General features: G+C 40.1%; 2 protein-coding genes across 11 annotated transcripts in view; one reads left to right on the top strand and one right to left on the bottom strand.

Moving 5' to 3' along the window:
* Positions 1-642: 642 nt before the first annotated feature.
* Positions 643-20,908, bottom strand: Mfap3 (microfibril associated protein 3). 7 transcript variants are annotated; one of them, XM_023713149.1, is made up of 5 exons: positions 10,852-11,995; positions 10,641-10,738; positions 8,444-8,507; positions 7,818-8,253; positions 643-4,185 (listed from the first exon to the last, which is right to left on the bottom strand). In XM_023713149.1, exons 4-5 carry the CDS (start codon positions 8,080-8,082, stop codon positions 3,392-3,394), a joined length of 1,059 nt encoding a protein of 352 aa, XP_023568917.1. In that variant the 5' UTR covers positions 8,083-8,253; positions 8,444-8,507; positions 10,641-10,738; positions 10,852-11,995; the 3' UTR covers positions 643-3,391. The 7 variants fall into 7 exon arrangements, with proteins under 7 accessions (XP_023568917.1, XP_023568916.1, XP_023568919.1 ...); XM_023713148.1 differs by lacking the exons at positions 10,641-10,738; positions 10,852-11,995 and adding an exon at positions 20,854-20,891; XM_023713151.1 differs by lacking the exons at positions 10,641-10,738; positions 10,852-11,995 and adding an exon at positions 20,604-20,797.
* A 28-nt stretch (positions 20,909-20,936) lies between these two features.
* The window catches only part of Fam114a2 (family with sequence similarity 114 member A2), a 43,922-nt gene continuing 43,400 nt past the window's right edge, over positions 20,937-21,458 (top strand). For 2 of the 4 annotated variants that reach the window (XM_023713207.1, XM_023713211.1), the window contains exon 1: positions 20,937-21,001. The gene's annotated coding sequence lies outside the window, so the exon portion shown is untranslated. Of the gene's footprint in view, positions 21,002-21,048; positions 21,073-21,107; positions 21,321-21,458 lie in introns of those variants that run through there. The other 2 variants (XM_023713212.1, XM_023713208.1) reach the window with 2 other exon arrangements.

Here is a 21,458-nt window from a genome sequence, read left to right as displayed (position 1 = left end):
ATTAAAATGCTGCCCACTTAAACATCATGTAAACAGTATCAAATAATACTCAACAAAACTACGTTGATGAGAACCTAGGAGTTTTCGCATAAAGCTCTGCATTTTAATGTTCTTGCTTGGATGAGCAAAGACTGTGTTCTCTTACTGGTGACTCAGGAAATGCAGCACACTTTGGTTACAATGCTGGTGTGAGACAAGACTAGCACCCATGGTTAGCTGGGCTGGGTGAAGGCATGCGGCACTCCTGGGCTACTCCGGGATCCACAGAAATTTGATACAGGGTGAAGCTACTTGCAGGATGTAAGAGGACTAGCACCTGGGGTCCTCTGTGGCTGGGGACTGAAGAGAAAGCAGCATGCAGACAGTGGTGTGACTTCGAACAGACTTGTTAAGCGAGGCAAAGTGGCAGCCTGGAGCCTTCTTACCATCATTCTGGGTTGGCAACTTTGAAGAAATTTGTATTAAGGTAGTAGGCAGGATGTGCAAATGCTCACCGGACCCGACGCAAGAAACAAGTCATCATAACATACTGAACTCTGAGGACAGGTGATGATAAGGTACCTGTAGACACAGGTGAGATATCCACTCAGAGGACACCTGTCTATCTGGTTCAGGCAGGTAAGGAATCTATAAAGATGTCTATCAATTTTTGGAAATTTATTTCACTACATTTCAAAAGGACAATAAGGTTCATTAAATGACAGTACAAAATTTACAAATGAAATGACAATAGGATTTTAAGTACATTTTGTTAGATGAAGGCTTTTTTTTTTTACCAACTAGAATCTGGAGAGACAAAAAGATAATTATACCACTTATTGTCAAGACTTTCAGACTGTAGCTGAAGTACCAAAGGTTAAGCAATTTATATAAAAAGATGAGACCACTAATTATAGAGATTTTATTAGATATAAAAACACTAATGTGTGGTTTTATGCATCTTGAAAACTATCTTTACAAAGTGGTGCCAACTATTAATTTTTTGTTTATTTTTTGACACAGGGTCTCACTTACTAGACAGCCCCGGCTGGCCTTGAACTCATCTTCCTGTCTCAGCCTCCCAAGTACTGGAATTATATGAGTGCTTATAGGCACAGGTCATCTCACCTGCCAACAACTATTAAATTTTGTCCTACTTTATAGCACCATAACCAGGAAGATTCAAATTAAACCAGTTACTCTGGCTACCAATTAGGTCACCATTAGGTTTCTAAAATAATTTATCTAGGATACACTGCCAGCCTCTATTTTAATCATATTATATGTGCTTATAATTTTTTTTTTTTCAGTACTTCTACGTTTTTCCAAAGTTCTGTTTCTTAGGACTTTGATCTTTAAGTCTACCTAAGATTTCTAAACACTAACATCCCTTTTGAGAACATGTTGGGTAAAACGATGATCTTTAATATAGCACATTACATTCCAAGAAATGATTCTAAGCCTACTCTGTGAGGACAGGACTGGAGTTCTATCTGAGGACCTGAAAGATATTCAGGAGACCAATCCCTCACAAGGGATTTGAAATTTTTAAATTTTTCCATTGAAACACTGCTGCAAAAGAAAATATTCTATAACCTAGGATATGTTCAAGAGCCCTTGCTCTCATAGCCAAATGTATGAAAACAATTTTCCTTGAAGAAATACATGTCTATAAGCCAAGGCAAGCTTTGGCTAAATGATTGGTAGCTTTTGTTTGGCCCTGGAGGTTTCCATAGAAACAGCCTGAGAGACAGAAAAGGCAGCATTATCATCTTTATCCATGAAGCCATCTGAAAAAGCTGCATATTGATTCATTCATACTGTCTAGAACAGACGTATTACTTCTGATAAGCCTGGACAGAGGGAGACATGGGTTCTACTAGTCACTTTGAATTTCCTATCTTTTTCTGTTTGAAACCTTAAATTAAAATCCTGATAAAACCTTCTCTGAACATTTCCCTCAGGATCCTCTAGTTCAAGTAATGCCTCAATAACCAGAAGCCAAATGAAGCAACGTGAAGCATCAAATGCAGTTCCACTGCCAAGTTCTTAAAATTATATGGCACCAAGCTTCCTGTAGCTGAAGAAATTATTCTGAAGAGTATTTACAATACCATTATATCAGATCTTAGCCAGGCAAGAAATGGCATCCTAAGTGTTTATTATACACAGTCAAACCAGGTGGCATCATCCATCATTTTCCTCCCATTTTAGGTGTAGAGTGTCTCTGTGTATATTTTAACGCAGTAACATACCAAACACAATCATCTAATCTTATTTCACATAGTTATTTCTCAGGACACAAAAGCAGCCCTAACTCAAAACTACACATCTGAAGTACCCACAAATAAAAACATAACAAATAAAATACCAAAACAAGCAAGATAAAGAGACATGCAACCTTTAGCACCATATTTAAGATCAGAGTGAAAGGATATTGACCAATGTCTAAAGTGGAATACACAGTTCTTAGTTTTATCCTAGAATGAGATCTGAGACACATATTCCACTTGTAGAGTCTAATACTTTTAAAAAGAGGGAGCCTGAGAAATTCTTAACAGAAATAGCAACATCCATCATTTACCAGAGACAGACAATTTGACGTTGCTCTTATTCTAGAAGCCTTGAAGATACTACTCCTTAGGAACAGACTGTTTACTTTTGGAGGTCAGTTGGGAAACGACTACTAGCTTCTGTGAACTGAGTCTTCCAAGAAGGATCAATTTACTCTTGGAAAGCAGTTTACTAATGAGAAGTCAGTGCCCTGACATCTGTGTAACAACACAGTAATTGTGTGCTACACTGAGAAGGTTCAATCTAGCACATACAACTGTACAATCCACATGAAGGGACATCTGAAAAGAATTCATACTTCTAGGGACTATAGCACTGGTATAGGAATCCAGACCACAGGATAAAGTCTCAGTTGGTCTTTTCCAAAAAGAAGAGACTATGTGTCTAGGGCAAGGTTTAGCTAGAGATATGCTACAGATTTTCATGGTGTAAGGGTACCAGATAGGAAGTTATAGGATTAGAAACTTTAGATTTCATCAAAGGCAAATCTCTTATTTTACTGATGGGAAAACTAAGGCTTCCAAATAAGCATCACATTTGATCATTGGAAGAACTGTGACCAGAAGAGAAGCCACAGAACTCTTAGTACAATATTTTCCTCATCATGTTTATCTCTTAGGCTCCTTTACATCTTAACATGTGTCATGTAGTTAACTTTAAGGAAAAGGACTGGCAACTAATGGAGAAATGGCTGCATTTTCACAGAGTTTGGCAACTCATGTTCCAATGTGCTTAACATCAAAGGGAAAATCTCCAGTCATCTTTTGGTAAAAATGTTCTCACCTCCACAAAACATGTTCTTTTTCCTGAGAACTGTTTTTGCAGGGGCCAGGACAGCTCAGAGCTGGCAGTTTTCACAAACTCCATCTTTGCAGTTAGAGCTGGATCCCGCAGATCCTGTATCATCAAGTGGGCTGAAGTGACTGCTATCTTGAGAATCTGTATCAATACTTTTGGTCTCTGACTGAAGGTGGACAGAAACCTGAACTGCTATCTCTTGGCCTTGTTCATTGAGAGACCCATCATCTGAATCTCCTCCTGGTGAACTACTCCGCCCCATCTCTGGGTGGATGACGTAGATGCCACCTTGAGCATCCAAGGCAGGTCTGTCTTTAATTCTTTCACCCATGTCATCAGGGTCGTTCACTCGCACAGCCTCAAACATCTCCTCCACAAAGGCCCGACAGTTTAGAATAAGGGGTGGAAGAGGAACACTTCTTGCCAGTTCTTCAATGTAGCGAGCAAACTCCATGGTCTTAAATTGAGTGACTTTAGCAAGCTCCAGAGTCTTGGCTGAGGTGATGATGGGGATGCGTTTTGCAATCTCAAAGGCCTTCTGAAGTTTCTCAGCCCCTTCAGTTCTGAAGAACTCATTGATAGCCTTCTCTGTCTTGCGAAGATGGCTGCTCATCATACACAACCGTGTAACATTCAGGATGAGAGTGATGGTAAAGGCAATCAGGCAAACAATCATGTAGTAGACACTCATGTCTCCTGAGGTGAAAATAACGCGTAGAGTAACCGAGTAGGAGGCGTTAATTGGAGACATGACAAAACACGTATAGAGCCCACGGTCATCAAAGGCTACATTGGTGATATTCAGGAAGTTATCAGAAACCAACCATTTTCCACCTGATAATCCAACAGACATGAAAAAAATTATAGCACAATGAATATTATTACCAAATATGCCAACCACCTTACCAATATTCTATCTCTTCATGAAAGCACTTTAACTCATCAGTTAGATTCTGTTTGTTTAAATCATGTGAAAAATGGAAGACTGTTCTGTTCAGCGCCAAAATATAATTAGTTTGGAACTTAAAAAAGAAATCAAGATCTTCCTTTTGACACTAATAACTGCCATCATTTTCTTCTTATTGCTAGATATAAAAATGTCTTTCAGGGTGACAGGTATGTCTAAATGGTATTAAATGACTAAATCAATGTTTATATTACTGGTATAAAAAATACAGTGACTGTTTAAATTAAATAAATTTATTATAGTAAAAGTTACATTGGCATCAAGCCCCTTCAAAAAACTCCAGTTTCGACTTATCCCACCATTATTGTCACTTTCTGAAGCAGCTTACAGTTCACATTTATGGCAATTTCTGTCAAATAGAAGTATTACGCTGTGTCCTCATTCAACTTATTCACCAGATCTAGCACCATGAGACTTCTGGTGCTTCCCCAAAGTGAAAATGACCATGAAAGGTAAAAGTTTTTGACATCAACTTAGGACATCAAGGCTATTGCAACAGCATAATTAAAGATATTCATGAAAGAGGACTTTCAGAACTGCTTCAAAAAGTGGCAAGAAAGAAGGGATAGGTATGTATAAAGTGAGGGGGATAAATAGCAATGCATCTTTTTGCCATAATAAATTTTAAAACTATCACTGTATTTTTTCATCACACAATGTGCATCTACACTGTACTCACTACCTATATGTTTTCATGCACTAGAAGGATATAACTCAGAAATTGAAGACGATTATTTCTGGGGAGATAGGTTATAAATAATACTTTCTTTATAACAGTGTTTGCTCACTTTCCATCATGAATATATATAATAAGGCACAAAAGTTATATTTTTTTAAACCTAGGAATTTAATGCATTTGTTCAATTATTAACTGGCTAATATGGAACGCTGTGCACATGTTAATTTGCTTCATTAGGAATGGCGTGTCGATGATATCTTAATTTTACATCAAAAGTAACTGAAGTATAAGCCAACATATGTGTCTCACAAGTCAGGGTAAATGAACAGCTTGGCAGAGATCAAGCTGCCTACCTTAAAATGCTTACCCCTCTATTTTAAACCTGAAACACACTGCCTCTCCTTCACACAGGAAGGTATCTTTATTCATGGACCAGATGCATGGAGTATAAAAGTATACGAGAAAGCAAGGCATAGTGAATACCCATCTTGATTAAACATTCTTCAATAACATGGATCTACTGTACATTTCTTACCTTCATGGTAAATTCCCAGAATATTCTATGCATTAATTAATTAATCTGCTCAAAGATGGAATGGATGGGCTACTTGGGTTGTATGATTAGGAGTGTGTCCTAGAGCAGGCTGTGTGAGTACTTGTTAGGTACCCTCTCTAGGTCACCTGAGAGCTTAGTCTTTCTAAACTCTTCATCCCAAGATGCTACAGTTCTGGATTCTTTTAGTGGCATATGAATTAGAAAGGATGCTGCCTATTTTTACTATCATCAAAATTGATCTAAATTCTACAGCTATATTTATTTTTAGGAGCCGTCACTTCTTTAAGGCAAACAAGAAAGAAATGATGCAGCTATGAACACAGCCGTCATTCTCTAAGTTTCTATTCTATGAACTTGAAGCTAAGAAAAGGATACCCCTTGAATCCAAGGCAAAATGAACTGCACGGACTTCATTAATCAACCACTGTACTACGACCACAATCTAAACTCTGGAGCTCACTTGCTGATAACAGTTCAAGATTTATGAACCTTACACTAGACTGACATGCTCTTTAAACTCCTCTCACTTGAGATTCATAAAATTTAATACAATTTTCCAGAGCTGCTGCTGAAAGCATCAATGATAGATGTTAGTGGCTTCCAAAGTAAAGGGGAAATAGGAAAATGAAACTGCATTCCACTTGGCTGGTTCTATCCTAACCTAAGGCTTTGTTTATGCAGTCAGTCTATAATGATCACACTGAATAATTCAAGTCTCAGATATGTTTGTTCACTATATCCTAAAGCCCAGAGGAGAATGAAGTCTAGCTCAGCGAGTCCAAATTCAGAACACTAAATCATGCTCAAAAAAACCACAGTCTCAGCACTATTCTAGATATTATGATTTAATAAGCTGATTTGAAATACTGTTCTTTACAACAATTCAAACTCTTTAAGTGCCTGCTGAACAGTTACTTGGTCTACAGAAGGTTAAATATTTAGTGTATGTGTATTATATAATTTTTTATTTGTAATCCTGGAACCTGAACCCAGGGCGTCATGCATGCCAAGAATGTGATCTGCCATTGAGCTCCAGAGGAAGCCTGTTGTGTATACACATACATTTAAAGGAAATACTACCTACCTCCATTCTATTTTCTACCTTAATATGAATAATCAATACCCTTTGATTTCAGGTTGGACTATCATTTTAGGAAAAGATAAGGTGTCCTTTTCTCAAAGGTTAGATTGTGGGGATCTCAGAATTTCATTATCATGTCTGGTTTTTCATGGTAATTTGTTCTTAAAGATACTTTCTAACTCAAAGGATCTAATGGAATATTGCTAAGGAATTAGTAGTCTGCATTAAGATGCATGTTAACAGGCTCATCAATAGTATAATTATGTAAAAACTGTCAAAAAGGAATCTTTATTGCATTATCATTATGATTTTTTAATAAAGACTGAGACACAAAAAGTGCAAGAGAATCTACTCTTTCCTGTTTTAAAGTAAACAATAGGAAAAGCTGGAAAGGTTACAAAATTTCACGACATTTCTAATGCTCACAGACTTGAGTTTTACACAGATTTATACAGTCACCTCTAGTATTCATGGGTTGCACATCCTTGGATTCAACTAATTTCAAAGTGGAAATATTTGCATCTTTATTGAACATGCATACTTTCCCCCTGGTCATTTGTCTTAGGTATGTTGGTAAACTAGAGATGACTGACTGTAGCATATGGGAAGACATAAGTAGGTTCTTCACAAATGCTAAACTTTACTGTTTTAAGGGCCTTGATCAGCTGTGGGCTTTGCTCTTTGTAGACAATCTTGAACCTAGTCATCCCAGACACCAAAGGACTGACACATTTTAAAAAACATTCTGGATTTCCTCTACATTTATAGTAATTCATTTAAAAGCAAAACTTGTTTGTTCTCTTCTGTCTAGCCAACTTTAGGCCCTTTTAGAGGGCCACTACATAGTACTGCTCACACTGCAGTGCAGGTTCCCTGGACCTGTACTCAGCAGCCCCCACTTAGTCTACTACCTTCAGTGAAGAATGCAACCAGCTCATCAACAGAATGCTCACTGTTACCATGTGAACACTTTTTAAATTTATAATTATTCTTTACTTTTTTCTTCTAGCTAAATAATTGTAATTATGTTGATCCTTTTAATAGGGATAAAACACTCCAAGACTTTCCACAGTTTTAAGACACGTAATCTGGGATCTCATCTTTGCAATTTCTTGCTAAATATGTCAGAAGACCAAAAATAGGAAATGAGCATTCTTGATTAATTCTACCCTGACGTAATTACCTCTGCCATCCAGGTGCTGCCCTTTAGAGTTGTTCCAATGGACATCTTCATAGTGAGCAACTGTGAGAAGACATTCAAGTGAGACGCTAGTTCCCTCCTTGGCTATGATGACATCACTGCCTGAGTGGGAAGCTGCCGACAGCTTGGAAGAACCTTGATGTGTTCCCAGTGGGGGAACTTGGGTGAAATCCACATCTTCCAAAACAAAAGCAGCTGGCACTGTAACAATGACCATTAGAGTGCAGAAGCAACAATATGGCTTCATGGGATAAGGCAAAAAAATCTTGCTTAGCCTTGGAAAACTCAAAAGCTGCTCCACTACGACGAGAGAACAGGGGGTGATTTACTGCTTGGTGAAGTTTTCTACAAGAGCAGTAGGTAGATCCAAGTGTAATTTGAAGTCCTTACAATTAAAAAGATGTGAGTGGAGAACAACCTAAAAGAAAGCCAAATATAAAATTTAATCAACTGAGACTCACAATGGGGTGAATGTATTGGAAATGAAGAGGTGAGAAATTAAGATGATCAAATCAGGGAGTGATTTGAGACACAACTTAAAAATCTTGCCCAGAGATAGCAGAAAAAACACAGAATTAGGGAAGAGCAGACCTGGATTCTGGCCCCACCTTGCTGCTAACTAGCTGCATGACCTTGGCAGGAAGCGATCTCTCCGGGCTTCTGCTTTCTCATCTGTCAAATGAGGAATGAGATGAGAAACTCTCTGAGGACTCTTCTCATTCTGAAATGCTATCATCCTATTTCACTCTGACAAATCCTATGCAACAGGGAGCCAGTGAAGGCTAAAATATTTAGCTTAATGATCTTTTATTTCAACCTGCAACATTACCATCTGTTGTTATATCAATAATGTAAATCAACTAGTATATTATAATCATAATTATGGAACTCAAAATTTATGTAATTCAAGTATGTACATATATTAAATATAAATAATGCAAGAATGTTTAAGATAGTCTTTTTAGTCTTAATATTAGAAAGAAAATTGTTCTAAAAGCATTTATATAAGGAGAGATACTGGCTTCTGGGGCTATAGTGCCTTCTTCTTGGGAAAAAAAGATAAAAGAATTTTCCTTTAATGGCTTCTTCAATATTAAGAACCAAAATAAAATATATGTTTGTAAGAATACCAAATTTCTAGGTGAAGGTCTAGTGATACCTTAAGTGTGCAAAAATAAAATTATAGGGAGATTAGACAATATTAAACAAAGAGCGAACTACCATAAATAAAAAAGGCAAAATAAAAGCCCAGTTACACAGTTAATGATTATCTTTTTGCTTATTTGGTTCCCCTTTTAAATCACTGACTCTCAAAAGAACAATTTCAATTTGTATTTCTATAAAATAGGGGGTGAAAGTCCTTGCTTTATGTCATGTAAAGACCCAAGATCATTAGTTTTAGAAATGACATTTACTCTCTTTTATACTCACATGAAGGCTGTTTGATCACAGAATGTAAAAAGCAATGAATCATTGTATTTTTCCATTAAATTCCTCAAAGTCTGAATTATAAGAAGTTGTAAATGTCATTTAATTTTCATTAGCCTTTGAAAGGATGGTTGAATGACAAAAATAGTCTTCCTTAAAATTTAATAATAGATTAGAGCAAAACAAAACATAGACTTCGGCTTTACATGACAGATTGAACACATGTTTATTTCCATTTTGTCCTAAAACGTTACTAAAATGATAATGAAAGAAACAAAGACGTGGACATTAGAAGACAGTTTATAAATGATTTCATCTAATCTATAAACTTCACAATGATTGTCTCTTTAAGATTAGGCTGGACTTAATCAGAAAACCCAGATTAGAACCTGATCGCTCTTTTGTAGTAAATGGTGAGAAGCAAAAAACATGGGAAATAACACTTACTGACTGAAAGCCATAAACCAGGCACTGTGCTGGGGCGCAATATAAAAGCTTCCAAATTCTTTTTCACTTCAAGACTGGACCAAATGTGATCTTTACTTTAGACTAGTGTTTCTCGTGATTAGTAGGCTATGTGAGTGTGCAGGAGAAGCATACTAGGCTTCCCTAGGGCCTTGACAAGGAGCTCCTATGGCTTTGATTACACAGGGTTTTCCAAATTCCACTCATTTCTTCTGCTGTCACTTGTTTCTTTTTCTTTTTTTCTTTTTTTGCTGGGGATCAAATTATTGCTATTTAACCTTTTCCTTTAAAACAAGTCATTTTATTCTCATCTATTTAATGTACAAAACTCAACATCACTTCTGTGGATAAAAGCAACTGAAAACTAAAGTATAACAAAAGTGTAACAATGCCAGTAACTTCGTGGTAACTTGCTGAATGAAGGTTCTGAGCTGGAGGCCTGCTCTCTTTGTGAGGAAAATGCTACAAACAAAACATACAGCTCTCTATGGCTTCAGTTTGTTCTAAAACCACTTCACTTCTGTCCTGCCATCTCCCTCCTTCCTACCTTTTCCCATCACTGAGTTTCACATGAGAAGTATGCACTTTCCTGTCCTCAGTGGTTGGTACCTATTGAGCACCTACCATGTGCCAACCTACTGTTCTCCCAACACCATCTGTCTTTACAGAGCTCAGTCTGGCTAGAGATTCAGAAACTAACTATGTACAATATATGCTTAGCGCTGCCAAGAGAAAATATAGGATGCTACAGGATGGTGCAGCATGGAGTGAACCTTAGCCCAGAAAGTGACTCTGAGAAAGCTCAGCAGCAGGACCTACAGGATTCACAGGAATCAACAGAAATGCTCCAGGTAGACTGCCAGGGCACAGGGAAAAGCAGAGATCACTGGTGAGGGACGTTCAGGGAAATACCTACAAGTTGTAGCAGTGACAAGTCGGTCACATTAACCACCCTCAGGTGGCCAGAGATTGCTGGACTTGATTCCTGATGCTGGATGGAACAGGCTGGGCTAGAAGCAAAACCAGAAATGGATTGACAACTGTAGTGACTAGAGTAAAGACAATAGTTGTCCAAGACGAAAAAAGTCAAAGAATTGAGTGCCTCTGAAGAGCAGTAACTTACTGTTGGAGATACTGGAAGAAGAGGTAGTGGCTTCGTTGTCCTTGCTCTGAGAGGCAGGAGCCCTGAGGAGATAAACAGCCTCCAAGAGAGGGGTCCTGGGCAAGTGTATCTCACACAGAGCACCGGCAGCATTCCTGCTGCAGGAACCTCTTCCTAATGTACCTCCTTCCATGCAGCCTCCTTTCTAAGCATGCCTCCTTCTGCACATGCCCGGGTGTCCAAGGCTTCTCCCTGAGCCCAAGCATATACTGTGCATGTTACTCACTGGCTCTGGCATGAGCTGCTCTTCAGTGGTCACCAATCTGCTCATCTGACCTATGAGTCCTTTAACCAGAGACTATGTTTTTGATTACTACGTAAATAGTACACACTTAATAAATATTTATTGATGAAGAGAGTTTAAATTTGATATAATAGATACCATTATATCTATATTAACTGAATAGCCATGAAGTATCACCATTATTCAGAGTGATATGTTTACTAGTATCTATTTTATTTTCTAGACAAAAAACAATGTTAACAATTTCCAAAGACCTAATAGGTACCCACTAAAGATATTCTTCAAACTGTCAACCCCTAAAGTCTTCATTTATCATCTTGTCCTAGAAGATAATATTAGGAATGAAAGTTCACCAAATCCAGTTTCCAAACCAGGCTGGGTAATATCACTATTACCTAGAAAGCTTTTTAAAAATATATTGAGTTCCACCCAAGACCTACTGAAAACTTCTGGGCCTGTCTTTAGAATTTAGGGCTTCTAATTAGTTTTCCAGGTAACTGTGGGCAGTTACGTGCTACCATCCAGGGGCTGCCAATACACAGTCTCCCTTCCTTTACAACAGTCCTGGCTACTGGCATTCCGGATGGAACATCTCCAGTGAGAAAGAACTAATCAGACAGTCCATGCTGATTTAGGTTACCATGTAAAAGTCTAACAAGTTTCTAAGAAAGCCCCAGCAGCACGTACGTTTATAGTACAGGCTGTGGAGACGGGCTTCCTGGGTTTGATTTCTGGTGCTCTGACCCTTAATTACCCTGTAACTATATAAACTTAATTCCTTGTGCTTCAGTCTGCTCATCTTTAAAGTGGGAAAATTATAGTACATAGTCACTTAGGATATTGTGAAATCTTATGAGATCGTACATGTAAAACATGGAGTTTAGCAACAGTCATCACTGAATATTGTATTCTTTAATATTGTTATTGTTGATAGTTCTGATATTGTGTTAAAATATATCTGTTATACCCTTACAGGTCAATTTTACTCAGAATATCATGTAAACACCTACAAAACTTGTGTTTCAGGACACTATTATGATTTCAATCTTTAAAACGTCACCCTTTTTCATTGCGAATATTTTGCAACAAGATGGGTCAAACAGCCAGTGTAAATGGAACTATAGTCTATGATGTTACACTGGTTTATGTATCCTGAGTTCCAGACAGAGAACATTTTGTTTCTTTTTCTTTCTTTCTTTTTTTTTTTTGCAGAACCGAGGATTGAACTCAGGCCCTTGCGCTTGCCAGGGAAGCACTTATTCCACTGAGCCATCTCCCTGGCCCAAAAATTTGTTTAAATTTTTTTTTTATTTTTTATTTTTTTTTGTGGAACTGGGGATTGAACTCAGGCCCTTGTGCTTGCCAGGGAAGTGCTTATTCCACTGAGCCATCTCCCTGGCCCAAAAATTTGTTTAAATTTTTTTTTTATTTTTTTTTTTTTTTTTTTTTTTCTGGTACCGGGGATTGAACTTGGGATCTTGCGCTTGCCAGGTAAGCACTTAGGCTGCTGAGCTATATCCCCAGTTCTGTGATCTATTCAATTTACGGCTCCCTGTTTTGAGTCTTTCCTCTGTCTTCGTGGGCCCAGGAAGAACCAGTCCATTATCTAACCAAGTATCAGAACTTGTGTTCCTAGCATTTAAAAATGAGACACCTGTGAGCTGGGAATACAGCTCAGCAGTATAAGCGCCTGTCTGGCAAGCACAAGGTCCTGAGTTTGATCCCCAGTACAAAAAAGAAAGAAAGAAAGAAATGAGACACCTGTGTTCTGGGCCATTCAAGGAAAAAAAGGCATACAGGGGTTTAGAGAGTCAGGTCTGAGATACATGCAAGGAGCTTAGAGAAAGGATAACAGATGTAGACAGGGAAGAGTTGGAAAAGGGAAGGGAATGAGGGGGACAAAGTAGCACAAAAGACAGGATGGATACATGTTGCTCTGGATTTTGAAATGATTCAACTCTTAAGTGCCAATGACTCTTTTGTTGTTGTATTTTGTTTTGTGCAGGGTCTCACTACACAGCTTGGACTTGTAGGGATCCTTCTGTTTTCAGCCTTGCCAGGGCTGGGATTATAGGTGTGCGCCACCATGCCTGGACTCCGCCTGCTCAGGGGCATGGCTGGCATGGCATGTGGTACTAGGGATCGAACTGTAGTCCATGCACTTGCCTAAGCAGAAGCTTAGTCCACTGAGCTATCTTGACAGCCCTCATTTTCAAAGAAGTAAACATCTTTAATTTTATTCACAGTTAAAACAAAACAAAAATGAACACTGAATATGTAAACAAGAGAACAAAAGGGGAAATGGCTAAGTAGGGGCAAAAAGATGAAGCTCAGCAAAAGCACTGTGAAGCAACACTCATCTTACGCCTCCAGCTCTTCCTCTCTCACACTGGGGGTGGTCCTATTTGCCTTTACGGAAGTTCACAGGAGCCTACGGGACTGGTCTAGAAAATACTATAAACATCTGAACTGCTCTTTAGCCAAAGGTGGCATAAGTAGCTTGATACAATGGCTTTATGCCAGGAGAGAAATAGGTCCTTGTGTGGGCGCCCCACTCGTACGTCAGGCGCATCTGAGCACAGAGAACAACTACTGCAAGTAACCGAGGGGCACAATGCACTGGTAGACAGCAGCAGCTAAGAGAAAACATGAGCAAAGGAGTGCATCCAGAGACAGAAGCAGAAAGGAGACCAAGGGAAGAAATCATCCTGGGATCAGCGTAGCCTTGATTTTCTTCCTTGTACTAAATCTTTTATTTTAGTTAGTTCGAATGGATTTCTGCTATGTGCACAAAAACTGTATCGACTACAATAATTCCTTTTCCTTCCCTTCTCAGCAGCACTGATACAACTATTAATACTCTGCTCACTCTAGCCTGACCTTAAAACATCGCTTAAATCAGGGACACTTCTTGTGCAGGATAAGGTCCTAGCTGCTGCAAGGAATGCTAACGACGCTATCCCAGACGCTCAGGAATATACCAACTGGCTAAGGTGTCTGCAGGGACAGCTGACCAACTGTTCAAACCAGTGTAAGGTGTACTGAAGGGAGGAATAAGACAATGCAAAAGACAAAGAAGTAATTCATGAATTTTAGAAATGCAATCCTCTTTTAAATTTGGGACTGTCTATAATACCAGGCCTGCTATTTGTAAGGTAGCAACTGACATTTGAAGCTGGAGAAGAAAGAATTTAATAGGGAGAATCAAGTAGCACCTTCATGTAAACAATCAAAAGGGCTGCACTTCGCTTGTAGATGAAGTTACTTGGTAGATCTTTGTACTTTCTTCAGCATTAGTAAGAGTATAATGAGTAAACATCACACTCAAGTTCAGTGCAACTTTTTAAATCTTTTCTTACACAGAATGAAAGCTTTACTAGGATCAAGAATAATCAGACATGTAGATGATCTTACTCTAGAAAACCATGCTGAATATTGACTATATTTTTAAAAAGGGAGAGAAAGTTAAGAGCATGTAGCTGTCATCCCTAACAGATTGCCTTATAACGGTTCTTGCCAACTTCTGAGAGAAGAAATATTTCCATTTGATTCCAGTTCTCAACATAAGTAAATAAAGAAGTAATGTGGCTGACTTCCGCTCTGGTGGCTCAATATTAAGTTGGCTAAGGAAACTGCTGTTTGCTGAAATAGTTCTCAGATAACTCAGAGGGGAGAAACACTGATGCCCAGATGGTACTGTGTTTTGCTCCAATTATACTGAGCTATTAATGCTTCACTCCCCATAATTAAATGTGTTCCAGGCTGTATTTGCCGCTCATCTACTCTTCTGTCAGCACTGTCACACTTGGAACATGGACGAGTTCCTACGAAACGGTGCACCAATTGACAAAGTGGCATTCTGAATTGGCAATGAAGACAGAAAGCAAATGAAGAGCAGATTGTTAGCGCTACTCCATCTTTTGCAAAGAACAAACACAACGCTGTTCTGCTTATACTCAAAGCTGTGTTATAGGGATCTGCAACATAAAAAAGTCATTTTCAAGCAGGAATCATCACTCTGAGAGGCATTTACATAGAAGTTTTTTGAGCTAGGGTCTATGTAATCTTGGCTAGACTTAAAGCTATGAGGTCCTGGCCTGCTTTGAACTCAATTCTATTGCCTCAGCTTCCTAAATGCTGATATGACAGGTCTGTACCACCACATCCAACACCATATACAAGTTTTTAATTAAAGTAGCACATAATACTTCCAGGGCTTGCTGAGAACCAACACATAACTTGCAATAGGCATTTGGGCAGTCTCTCCTGAAAATTCAAAGTGCATTTGCTCAGAAACATCTATATTGATCTTTATTTGAACTTTGCTATGAGTCCAACGTTCTTTTCGTTATACTGTACCTGTAACTTTTGCCCTTTTTATCATAAACATCTGCTGAATACTACTAGAGGCAAAAGATAAAAGGACACAGGAAACATGTTCATATTTATGATCTCTCTATTCCTCAGTTTTTGTCTAGTCTGAGATGTCCCCTTGTATCTTAAAGCTCAGAAATCTAAAATGGAACTGCTCATTCTTTTTCTCAGATCTTCTAATCTAGCATATGCACAGCTTCAACAGTAGTCCACAATTTCTCTGGTTCTGTAATACTAAAATTATAGGATTATATAGCTCAGGATAGGTGCTGGAGTACTACCTGATCTTTTTGGAGCTGTGGGCCCCAAAAGCCTGAGCTTTCACATCTGCAGACTAAGGTTAATAATACAATAGTAACCACTGCATAGGGTAGTTTTTGAGGATAAGATGAGGGATATTAGTAAATTATAAACACAAGCTGCTATTATTGGGTCATTTCCTACATATTTTTCAGTTCTTACTGTCCCGCCCTAGGTCACCGTGCTTTTACTATCTTGTCACTTTCTAAATAGGACTCTTTTGAGTTTCAATATTCCTCCTTAGATGTATCTAAACATTGCCCCTCTCAGAACTGGTTGGACATAACAAATTCAAGCAAGTCCAGACAACTTTAAAATCTAATGATGAGTTTTCACTATCCATGAGATAGGCTAAAAATTTTAGTCTGGTGCCATAATTCTCAAAAATCGATTCAGGTGACACAAGAAAGATAGTAAGTTCAACCGTGTTTGCACAATAATTGCTTGCTGAAGAAATGGATTCAGAAGTTCAGTATGGTCTTCCATCACGCAGCCCTGATGCAGTCCAGTAGTCTTAATTTCCTCATCTGGAGACTGATTATCACTGTTATTTGCTTAAGTTCTATAAACTCCCAGCTTTGCTATCCTGGCACAAAGCCTTGATTATACATTTTATTCTCTAAATAACTTTTCACCTTCAAGTTCTTATTTCTTTTGTATCTCCTTTCTTTTATCCCTCTGATATGCTGCTGCGGAAATTTTAATCTCCGTAACACCAAACTAATTTCACTTTGTTCAGGAAGCCCTCTTACCTAAATACCCCACCCTCTTCATTTTGTAGAGGCACAGAGGTTTATTAAGCAAAATTTAAAGTACACAAAGAAAACTGCGGGCCCTTGAGAGAAGTGCATTACAGTACCACTGCTTTCTTTTAGATGAGTTTCTTTGGCTTTGCCAGTCCTCTAGCATATTGAGGATGCGCTATTAAAAGACTTATTGCAGTGTACCTCTTTACCAATTTATCAAGCTTATGAATGACAACCTATACTGTTTTTCAGTCCCTGGCAAAGGGCCACTGCCTATAACAGATGAAAAATAGAGTTCAGATACTCATCAAACTGATAAGTCAGAGAGGGGTCTAGTACAGACTTAATATTAACTTTCTATAACATCAGTCTCTAGAAACTGTTAGTAAACAGATTTGAAAGTAAGGAACTAGCAGTTCGATAAAAGGGCAGAATCTGCTCAAGAATTTCACTTTTGCTTTTTCCAACTGCAAGCTGTAAGCACTTTTGATTTAAGGACAAGATACTCTCAAGAAATTCACTTTTGCTTTTTGCAAACTGTAAGCACTCAGTGCTTATATCTGTAGTATTTGCCAAAGGTGCAGGTTTCTTGGGTCGATGCAGATTTACTAACTGGACATCCACTAGGGGGAGGGTTTGGGCATTTGTATTTTTAATGGGCACATAGTTTTACTGATTTACAAATCATGCCCATACTTCTTTTGATGGTTATGTAACAATATAATTCAAAAATTTTTGAAGTTTGGTATAGGGATTTCTGTGTCCCTGAGATTTTTTTTCAAACTGTTTTAATAATACTGAGACATTAAGCTGGGAGTGGTAGTACATGCCTATAATACCAGCATCCAGAAGACTAAGGTAGGATGACTGCTGCTGAGTTTGAGCCCAGCCTGGGCTACACAGTGAGTTCAAGGCCAGCTCAAACTATATGACAAGACCCTATATCAAAAACAAAACAAAATTCTACCAAAAACTCAAGACCAAAAACAACCCCACAAGGACATTTTCTTTTTTCATATTTGTTCTCCTACAACATGGTGCAATTTTTCAGAGGCTACATATGGAATGTTATTCCAAAAGAATGCAGGAGAGGGCTGCCCAGATAGCTCAGCAGATTAAAGTACCTGCTTCGGCAGATCAAGGACTGGGTTCATATCACTGGTTGCCAGCCCTGCCCCCAGGGTGCACTGAGACTGGGTGTGGTGATGTGCTCCTATAATCCCAGTGCTTGGGAGGGTGAAAACAGGAGGATCACTATGAGTCTGATCTGTGTAGTGAAACCCTATAGACCCTGTACTAAATACATTTAAAAAAAAAATGCAGGAGAAAACCTATTTCTTTTCTACTAAGTTAGACATCAAAGAGATTTGCAAAAAAATGTAAAACGGCCATTCTCAACATTTTTGTTTTAGAAAATATTTTTTCAAGAAATGCTGGTATAGAAGGAATGCTTAACATCAAGAAATCAGATACAAGGAATCTTTCTTCACTGCTGTGAGAATGTAAAGTGGTACAACTGCTATGGAAATCAATATGGAGATTCCTCAAAAACCTAAAAATAGAAATTCCATTGGGTCCAGCTATTCCCCTTTTAGGTATCTTCCCCAAAGAGTTAGACAATGTATTATAGTGACACATGTATACCCATGTTTATAGCAACATGATACAAAATAGCTAAATCTTGGGAGCAGCCATTATGTCCATCAATAGATGGATGGACAAAGAAGGGGTATTTATACACAATGGAGTATTACTCTGTCATAAAGGATAAATCTGAGTCATTTGTAGGAAAATGGATGTACCTTGAGATCATGTTAAGTGAAATGCAATAGAAGATCAGATGTTGCAAGATTTCTGTTATATGAGAAAGTCAAAATATAAATAAAATGGTAAACAAAAGATAGATCATAGGGGAATGAAGGGAAGGAGGAAGAAGATGGTAGAGAAAAATGCAGCTGGGAGGGAAAGGAGGGTGAGGTACAGAAAATAATTAAGATGTATTACGTACATATACCAACTCCTCACGATGAATGTAATTATGGACTTCAAAAATGTACTAACAGAAGTTTAAAAAAAATCAAGAGCCAGTGAGATAGCTCAGCTGATGAAGCAAGCGCAGGAACTAGGGTTTGATCCTAGCACCACATACTGCATCACACCAAGTCTGGGAGTGGTGCACACCTATAATCCCACTGCTGGAGAGGCTGAAAACAGGAGTATCACTATGAATCTGAGCTGCGTAGTAAGACACTGCACCAAATACATTAGAAGAAAAAAACACACTGAGCCTTGCAATAATTATACTATGGTAGACAACTAAGCTAGGTAGAAATATTATAGTCAGTCAGGGCTCTCTGTCTTTGAGGGAGTCCTTGCAGGCAGAGGAAAACACATTACACCTGTGGCTGGAAGGCATCTGTTAAAAGCCAGGCCTCAGGACATAGGTGGCATGATTAGGCCTACCTGTTCCCCTGAGGGATAAGCAATAGCTTTCTGTTTTCAGACAAACTCTCACTGAGCAGTTTAGGCTGTCCTTGAACTCATGGCAATCCTCCTTGCCTCCGCCTAACAAGTGCTGGGATTACAGGCCTATCCCACCATGTCCAGTGAACAAAAACTTAAATATTATACTATAACTGGTATCAACTGGTCCTTAAAAGTCTAGACAGACATTAGTCACTGAGGTGGGTGACCAGAACCTCCAGACCCATCCCTTCCTAAAAATATCTTTGTTCTTTCCATGTACTCTTGCTTTGTGACCTTCTTCCCTAAAGGATTAGTATTACCTAAGGGGCCATATTATAATTTAATTGGTTGATCAAAGTTTTGACCCACATTGTACCCAACTCTTACTTTATGAAACTTTCTCAGAGAAGTGGGGCTACTGGTAACCTACTTTTGAGACCCCTTTTTCTCTTAACCTCCGTTGTTCAGAGAACAAGAACTTGTCCTATCTGACATCTAGCAGGTTGGGAGTTATTCCCCTCCCCCTATCAAAATAACCGAAGAAATGACACTCTCGTGATCTGCAGTAACACCTAACCTTTAACAGCAACAGTTCTGAACATTGTACAGCTTGCAACGAGACTGTTAAATATTTGAGTAATTGTTAAAAGTACATGTCAATATTAACATTCTGTTCTCAACATATAATTATATAAATGTATGGGGACCACGTGATAATATATGTAAACAATATGTAATGACCAAATGCCGGCAGGTTAACCATGGAATGTATTATTATTTTACAATTAACTTTTTGAAAGTTCTGGCGCTGAAAATGATAAATATTGGTAGGTATAACAACAACAACAACAAAAACAACAACAAAAAACCCTCTTCTTTGGAAGGTCTCAGTAAGTTTTCATAATGTAGAGATTCTATGATCTAAAAGCTTGAAAACAGCAGCACTGTATAAGCATAAGATTAAGAGCGCTATTAAGTAGTTTACGAAGATACGAACTTAAATCTCAACCCCATTCATTTTTTATTGTGACAGAGAAAATTATTTTATACTGATAGTGTTTTTTCTCTTTTGGAGTAGACATTTATTGAAACCTCCCACATACACTTAAGGCTAAATTTAAGAGAAAGTAAATGAAAATATCTAAAAGGGTTAATTCCGAAGGCATTAAAGGGAGACGGAAGACCTAGTCTTAAACGCCGAGCCTCTTTCCCTCTGGGATCTAATCGTCCTCGTCTTACAGTACGGTGCCTCGGGCGCTCTGCTCGCGGCCGCCTTTCCCGCATCCCCCTCCGCCCCAAGGGCAGCCGAGAGGGTGCATCTTCTTTCCGCTGAGGGCAGGGGCAAGGAAGCCACGCGAGGAGCACATCCTTCCTCCGCTCCGAGTTCCCAATAAAGGCCACACTCCGCACCCCGGCTCAGGGACGTGAAGTCCCGGCCGCGTCCCGCCGCCCTTCCGGCTCCGGGCGCGGCAGTGGCAGCGGCCCGGGTCCCGTTCCTCGACTTCGCTAAGTTTGTCCCCTGCCCCCACCCGTCCCCACGGCCTTTCCCTCTGCCTAGTCTGTAGACTCCAGATCTTACAGACCTCTTACTCCCTCACTTCGTCCTGCTCCACTGTCCCGACCAAAACTCTTTAAAGCACGCGTGCCCACTTCACATAATGCTGTGGCGGACTTGCGCTTTGCTTCGCCCACCGAAGCGTCAGGGACGAGAAGGCGGGGTTTCTGCTCATTCCGATCTGGACGGACGACCCCGACCCCGACCCCCCGGCTGAGTCCCACACCTGCGCTGTCCAGGACCTCCCCTGAGGCTCCCGGGTCCAAGCCCTCACTCACCGAACCCAGGCCGACCTCCTTTCGTCCAAACCGCTGCGTGACCCGGAAGTGTTCCCGGGCAGGCGCGGCCCCGCCCCCGGCCGACAGGAGTATTTCCGGGTCGGAGGAGCGCCGAGTCGGCGTCGAGCCGGGTGTGGCGAGGGAGGAGGTGGGCTCGGCGCGGGGCTTCCCGGGCGGAGCAGGCAGGGTGTGAGCTCGCGGGAGCCGGAGGCGGCCGAGGTGCGCGGCGCAGGCCAGGGCGCGGGCTGGGAAAGCCTTTGGCTACCGAGGCGCCGCGACGCTGTTGGCGTCGAAGAACTTGGGGGCGCGTGTTTCCCGCGTGTCGCTGGGGGCCAGCTCCGGACAGTCCGGGGACGTGAGAAAGCGCGTCTGTGCGCCGGGGCTGCCGGGCGGGTGACGGCAGTGAGGCCGCAAACAGCTGCCACCTCCGCCGGTGCTGTGGGAGCGAAGCCGCTCCTCTCGGGCGGGGACGTGCTGTCCGTGCCCGCGTTCCCATTGCGTCCCTGTGTCGGGCGCCCCGGTTGGCCGGGGGAGCAGAGGAGCAGAGCAGTGGCCTTGGCCACCGTCGGTCAGTCTAGGGCTGCAGAGCGTGGCCGCAGAGCCGG

Source organism: Octodon degus, unplaced genomic scaffold (genome assembly GCF_000260255.1).
Source record: "Octodon degus isolate 3935 unplaced genomic scaffold, OctDeg1.0 scaffold00029, whole genome shotgun sequence".
NCBI classification, from domain to species: Eukaryota; Metazoa; Chordata; class Mammalia; order Rodentia; family Octodontidae; genus Octodon; species Octodon degus.
The sequence above is the reverse complement of the archived record's forward strand: the minus strand, read 5'-3'. Positions and strand labels throughout refer to the sequence as shown.

Bases quoted from the DNA above. Each gene is read 5' to 3' on its own strand.
- Mfap3 (XM_004629380.2), bottom strand. From the start codon at position 8,082: ATGAAGCCATATTGTTGCTTCTGCACTCTAATGGTCATTGTTACAGTG. The intron at 4,186-7,817 runs GTAATTACGTCA...TTGGATTATCAG, and splicing joins GCAGCACCTGGATGGCAGAG to GTGGAAAATGGTTGGTTTCT.